At 44.7% G+C, this 7,472-nt stretch overlaps 1 protein-coding gene across 1 annotated transcript in view; it reads right to left on the reverse strand.

The window, feature by feature from the left end:
• The window catches only part of MOB1A (MOB kinase activator 1A), a 27,348-nt gene that overhangs the window by 1,921 nt on the left and 17,955 nt on the right, over positions 1-7,472 (reverse strand). The window contains exon 5 of the mRNA XM_018564837.1: positions 3,595-3,758. Coding sequence (XP_018420339.1) covers positions 3,595-3,758 — 164 coding nt within the window. The remainder of the gene's footprint in view (positions 1-3,594; positions 3,759-7,472) is intronic.

The raw sequence follows: 7,472 nt of genomic DNA on the forward strand, positions 1-7,472 counted from the left end.
TACTTTCATTGTGACAAATGATACATCTGTAATTATGCGTCTTTGAGGCAGCTGTATGAATGGAATAGGACAGATTAGAGAAAAAGAAATGGATAAGCAAACAAGAGGAACTCCACATATGAAGTTGTACGAGGCCATTTACAGAACGTCTTTTCATTACACAACATATCAGAAGTTAAACATCGGGAAGTCTAACCACTTCCCATTGTGATTTTCTCAAGAAGCTGCTCAGTTGCTGATCTAATCATCCTATTCCAGGAACATACGACGACTCCGATGCAACATGAACCACAGAACCCATTAGAAAGGAAAAAGCACCCCTACTGTACCCTTAGGCAGCCGGAATAAATCCATCGCAGCAAAAATAGATTCACAACAAAACTGAGAAAAGTCATATGACCCTCTTGCAACATTGAACAAAATAACAGTATGTGCCTCTTGTAAAGGAGTTCATGTGATCATTGCACTTATTTTAGCAAAAACATTCTGCTTACACGTGATGCAGGCCTCCATCAACCCCCCGGGACTGCCAAAGATGCATTTCATATAGGGCTGCAACAACTAATCGACTGAGTCGATTGTAATCGATGATTGAAAAAGTTGTCAACGTTTTCAATCATCGATTAATCGGCTTTCGATTAGTTAGCCCTGTCCATGGCTCCACACACGCAGCACCTCCTCACGCTCGCTGCTGCCAGACCAGCCCTCCCGCATCCACACGCCGCACCTCCTCCCTATCGCTGCCAGACCCGCCCACATCCACACCTCCTTCCCGCCTCACACTCACCGCCCGCATCCACAATCGGCACAAGGACGCGGGGAGAAGGGTGAACAGGCGTGGGGGGATGACAGACAGGCCCGATCTCAAAAGCAAGTTGTCGGAAGACTGCTCAGGTAAGCCTGCACTAAACCACATGGTGCTCTATAATGTAATGCTGGGATAGTGGGATTTGTAGTCCCCTATGGTACATTGTGCTGTACTGTATATTATACAGGGCAATGTACCATCAGCTATAGAGGAATACAAAGCCCTGCAATACATTTTACACTGTATGTATATTGTATTGCTGGGATTTGTTGTACTCCTCTATAGCTGGTGGTATTCTGCATTGTGCTGTATAGCTGTATAGAGGAACTACAAATCCCAGCAATAATACATTATACAGCGCAATGCAGAATACCGCCAGCTATAATGTACTATTGCTGGGATTTGTAGTCCTGTATAGCTGATGGTATTCTGCATTGCGCTGTATAATGTATTATTGGGATTTGTAGTCCTCCATAACCGGTGCCATTCTGCATTGACTGCTGTATAATTTTACACTTTCCATTTCACTATATTGCACACCACACCTTTTTTTTTTTACTTCCACCGCTCCAAGCTTGCTCCTGTGATGGACTGCAATCTCAATACATACTAGTAGTCCAACCCTGGAGCCATTTTAAAAACTCCTGATTAACCGAACTTAGTTGCAGCTCTAGTTTCATACAATCTCCTAAAGTTTCTGATCCAGTATAAAATACCTCATTGCAATCAAATAGAGTTTGTAGTGAAGCACGTGGCTTCACTATTGCCAGGGTCACTGGTATCTGCTGGTTTCATCTGTTGGATGAGTGGGCAGGATGGTGAATAGGTGAATCATGTTTACAATCCTTTACATGGAATGCTTGGTGCTCAGAACTGAGTAGTTTTGGGTTAAAAATGGCTAGTTCTGGGAGCTTGGAGCGGTGACTACTTTTCTTCCCTATACTCCCTGTGCGTCTTGTAAAGTATCCCCCCTCCAGAAGGAAGGACAGTGTCAGCACCAATTCAGAGATGATTGGAGGATCTACAGCCGAGTGATACACAAATAAGATACATTGTTGTTAATAGTTAAAGGTACTTGAACGCATTTTTAAGATTTTACTCCTGAGTTTAGTGCCACTTCAGATTCCTTCACCGCTCTTTAGATACAATGATATTGCCCGTTTGTTCTCACCTGTACGAAAAATATGAAATGTTTGAACGAGGTGTTGAGATGTGCTTCCTCCTGTAGCTGCATAACCGAGTCAAAGTGCTGGTGGTAGATGTGAGCATACACACGAAACAGGCGCTTCAATATGGTCTTCGCCACAGACATGAAGTTCTTGGGGAAGGGGACACCTGGACACACAGGAAGTGAAGCACAGGCAACGTTAGAAGGAAATGGCAACTTTCAGGAAACAGTTTTAAATGTCATGTTTTACATTTTCTAATAAGGAAAGCGGACGAGACTTAAAAGTAGAATTAAGGTGGCCATACACTGTACAACCATCGCAAGACTTTAGTCTTGCGATGGTTGTAAAGGGATTAAAAAAAACGTACGATCTGCCTATCTTGGACAGGCAGATCGCACTCTCGATCATCGCAAGCCCGCCCCCCTGAGGGGCGGGCTTCCGATACACAAGGACGCGGGGAGAAGGGTGAACAGGCGTGGGGGGATGACAGACAGGCCCGATCTCAAAAGCAAGTTGTCGGAAGACTGCTCAGGTAAGCCTGCACTAAACCACATGGTGCTCTATAATGTAATGCTGGGATAGTGGGATTTGTAGTCCCCTATGGTACATTGTGCTGTACTGTATATTATACAGGGCAATGTACCATCAGCTATAGAGGAATACAAAGCCCTGCAATACATTTTACACTGTATGTATATTGTATTGCTGGGATTTGTTGTACTCCTCTATAGCTGGTGGTATTCTGCATTGTGCTGTATAGCTGTATAGAGGAACTACAAATCCCAGCAATAATACATTATACAGCGCAATGCAGAATACCGCCAGCTATAATGTACTATTGCTGGGATTTGTAGTCCTGTATAGCTGATGGTATTCTGCATTGCGCTGTATAATGTATTATTGGGATTTGTAGTCCTCCATAACCGGTGCCATTCTGCATTGACTGCTGTATAATTTTACACTTTCCATTTCACTATATTGCACACCACACCTTTTTTTTTTTACTTCCACCGCTCCAAGCTTGCTCCTGTGATGGACTGCAATCTCAATACATACTAGTAGTCCAACCCTGGAGCCATTTTAAAAACTCCTGATTAACCGAACTTAGTTGCAGCTCTAGTTTCATACAATCTCCTAAAGTTTCTGATCCAGTATAAAATACCTCATTGCAATCAAATAGAGTTTGTAGTGAAGCACGTGGCTTCACTATTGCCAGGGTCACTGGTATCTGCTGGTTTCATCTGTTGGATGAGTGGGCAGGATGGTGAATAGGTGAATCATGTTTACAATCCTTTACATGGAATGCTTGGTGCTCAGAACTGAGTAGTTTTGGGTTAAAAATGGCTAGTTCTGGGAGCTTGGAGCGGTGACTACTTTTCTTCCCTATACTCCCTGTGCGTCTTGTAAAGTATCCCCCCTCCAGAAGGAAGGACAGTGTCAGCACCAATTCAGAGATGATTGGAGGATCTACAGCCGAGTGATACACAAATAAGATACATTGTTGTTAATAGTTAAAGGTACTTGAACGCATTTTTAAGATTTTACTCCTGAGTTTAGTGCCACTTCAGATTCCTTCACCGCTCTTTAGATACAATGATATTGCCCGTTTGTTCTCACCTGTACGAAAAATATGAAATGTTTGAACGAGGTGTTGAGATGTGCTTCCTCCTGTAGCTGCATAACCGAGTCAAAGTGCTGGTGGTAGATGTGAGCATACACACGAAACAGGCGCTTCAATATGGTCTTCGCCACAGACATGAAGTTCTTGGGGAAGGGGACACCTGGACACACAGGAAGTGAAGCACAGGCAACGTTAGAAGGAAATGGCAACTTTCAGGAAACAGTTTTAAATGTCATGTTTTACATTTTCTAATAAGGAAAGCGGACGAGACTTAAAAGTAGAATTAAGGTGGCCATACACTGTACAACCATCGCAAGACTTTAGTCTTGCGATGGTTGTAAAGGGATTAAAAAAAACGTACGATCTGCCTATCTTGGACAGGCAGATCGCACTCTCGATCATCGCAAGCCCGCCCCCCTGAGGGGCGGGCTTCCGATGACCGCAATGCTGAGCGGGCAGTGTGCGCACACCGGCCCGTTCAGCATTTGTCTTCCGAGCACCGTTCTAACCAGCCGAGAATCGTACGATTCCCGGCTGGTTTTCTAACATGCTGGTTCGACGGAAGACGTGCGACCGTACAGTAGAAACGGTCGGACGTCTCCGTTCACACTGCTCGATTCATCGAGCAGTGTATGGGCACCTTTAAAGCCTCTGTTTTTTTTGCATATATCTACAGCTAGCAAAAAAAAAAAGTTTTAAAAGAGGTCAATACTTACCCGTGTCTTCCCAGCGCGCTCCCGTCCCAAAATGTGAAAAATCTCAGGCGGCCGCAAGGTATCTTGGAGCGGGCGCATGCGCAGTTCACATTTTCGTCCGGGAGACGAGGAGAGACGCAAGGTAAGTCTATGGTCGCGTGCACCCGCATGCAGACACCGTGGGACAGGAAGTGCCAGCAAGGACAGAGTCAGCGCTGGATCGGGGACCCGCCGCAGTGCTGGAGGGACAGAAGAAAAGGACAGGAATGGTGCAGACAATGTCCTTCCTTCTGGAGGGTGACTACTTTTGTTCTCCATGGTCCGTGTGTGATGTAAAGTAGTAACAGTAGAAAGGCATCATGGCACACTCACAAACCAGCATGTAAAACAACTTGTCTCACCACTAAGGACAATGACAGAGGTTTGGATACACGTCTTCTGCAAAGAATGTGTAAGCCGCACTGCTGCGCCAAGGCACCTCTTATAGTGCGGTCCTAACTCTACACTATGAGAGTCTCCATAGTTGTGCTCCAAGATGGAGACTCTCATAGTGTAGAGTTAGGACCGCACTATAAGAGGTGCCTTGGCGCGGCAGTGCGGCTTACACATTCTTTGCAGAAGACGTGTATCCAAACCTCGGTCATTGTCCTTAGTGGTGAGACAAGTTGTTTTACATGCTGGTTTGTGAGTGTGCCATGATGCCTTTCTACTGTACCACTGTTCAAAGCCCATTTCGTGTGCACCTTACTGTATAACTGGTAACAAATTGTTGAGTGCGTTTGTCGTTTGTTTTGCTTTGTGATGTAAAGTAGTCACCGCTCCAAGCTCACTCCCAGGATGGACTACAGTCTCAATACAAACTAGTAAACTACAAGTGAGATTGTAGTCCATCTTGGGAGGGAGCTTGGAGCGGGGACTACTTTACAACACATACAGGGACCATGCAGAACTGTCCCTCCAGAAGGAAGGACAGTGTCAGCACCAATTCAGAAATGATTTGAAGATCTTTAACCGAGTGATACACAAATACGATACATTGTTGTTGATAGTTCAGGTACTTGAATGCATTTTTAAGATTTAACGCCTGAGTTTAGTGTCACGTTAAGGAAAGCAAGTGCTAGGTTGCTACAAAACACTATTCACCTATGGGGTGTCCACCACAGCCGTCACAGCACAAAGACGACATTGAGCGCAGACAAGGAAAGCATTTTTCGACCCACCAGAGCTCTTTGGACCCAGAAGCCACTATATGCATACTAAACTTAGTGTGTGGTTGCCAATCCAGACAAAGCAAGGGGCTCACTGGCTCCTGCAGCATCTTAATATGTACTTCCTTTGCTCAGGGGCTGTTCCCATACAGCACTACTGATTCCTTTTACACGGCAGAGCATGGGTAGCTAAACTTCGGCCGTCCTGCTGTGGTAATACTACAAATCCCATAATGCATCTCCCTCTGGAAGTCATGTCTGTGGCTGTCAGTCTTGCAATGCCTCCTGGAGCAGCTGTTACATGACAGCTGGAGGACTGAAGTAAAATACTACACAAGGCAGTCAAGACGTATTTCACTGGTGCTGTAATGGGAACCAGCTGGGTCAGGTTTGATCTACTGGTTTATGGAAATGTGAACAGCAATAACCTGTAATATTGCATTGGAGGCTAAAGGGCTTAGAAACCTGTACAAATCAAAAGGAGGTTTTTAGGCTCGTCACACATTACCAGTTTAACCGCACAAAATGCGCCAAACATGAAAAATACATTCAAATGTACATTGTTCACACAACGTCTGTTCAATATGAAAACCTGTGTCACGCAAACAAGTCTAGGCACGATATTCCAGGTGGATTTTGCACGTTGCGGTTATAGTAATAGCTGCAAACGTGCAGAATCCGCGCGCATGTTAATTTCTCACGTTCTCTTGCCATGTGGAAAACCGCAAACGCCATGTGTGAATGGAACCTCTGCTGAATTTGAAAGCCGTTTCTATTGGAACCTACTCATTGGAAATGGTCTACAATGTATGTAATGTAGTTGTACAGAACATTTCCGTGCATTCTCTCCCCTATGCTTAGTCCCAGCATCAAATGTCTGGCAAATTAGAGACGTCACTGCATGTCAGAGCATTTGTTTATTTCAAGACTGGGGTATTCCATGGATTTTCAGATGAGTCAGTGTAATGAGTGTGTGAAATGACTCCCCCTACACATTGCTTGTATTTCTGTTTCTATGCTCTATCTACACTGTACCAAGGGACCAAACCTGCTGGTCAGGTATACAAAAATGTAGCTTCCATACCATCAGTTTCCCCAAAACAGTGCTGTCATCTGCATACGTTACCCAATACAACTGTACCCGCATATGTTACCCAATACAACGTCTATACCTGCAACCCAACGTAAAACCAGATTTTATACAGCCATAGTACACAGATCGCTGCACCTTACAAGAAACTGCCAGGTTATACAAAGACTCTCTGCAGTGAAGATTGGCAGACCGACTGCTATTACTTGTATGGCATTAGAGCTGAAAAGGGAAGCATGGGAGGCCCAGTATTGCCATGGACTTGTCATGTGACTTCACTGGCTACATGGCCTATCCCACGGCACGTGGGAAAGGATCCAATGAATTGAAGTAAAATACTAGGCCTCATCACAACACCTCAGAGTTGGATGACCACTGAACCTACACATAGGTGAATGCCATTAAATAACACCCATTGTTACATTCCTATCTCATACGGGCTTAACTACAGGCTGAAGGGAATGATTCAGTTTCATCTTTTATATAAATAAATGCACACTTACGTAAAAACAATGTGAATTTAAAGGGTACTTTCACTTTCCAAGGCAAATTTAGGGGAAAAAAAAATGTAATTACCCCTATCAATCTGTCCCCTCGGAGGCTCTTACCTGTCAACGATCACACCTCCCCCTCCCCACCTCCCGGTGTAATATCCGTACTCTATACACAGGATTGCAGCCCTGCGATATGCATTTAAAATTTTGCTTGCAAATGGTGAGCACTCATTGGTCAGCGCAGATGAGAAGTGCTTCTTGTCAAGCGCTGACCAATGAGTGTTTGCCATTGGCGTGCAAAATCTGAAATACATATCGCGGGGCTGCAATCCCGTGTACAAAGTAAGCATATTACATCGGGAACCGCAAAGGGGAAGGAGCGATAGT

The sequence above is a fragment of the Nanorana parkeri genome, unplaced genomic scaffold (assembly GCF_000935625.1).
Source record: "Nanorana parkeri isolate BGI_ZX_2015 unplaced genomic scaffold, ASM93562v1 scaffold786, whole genome shotgun sequence".
In the NCBI taxonomy this organism is placed as follows: Eukaryota; Metazoa; Chordata; class Amphibia; order Anura; family Dicroglossidae; genus Nanorana; species Nanorana parkeri.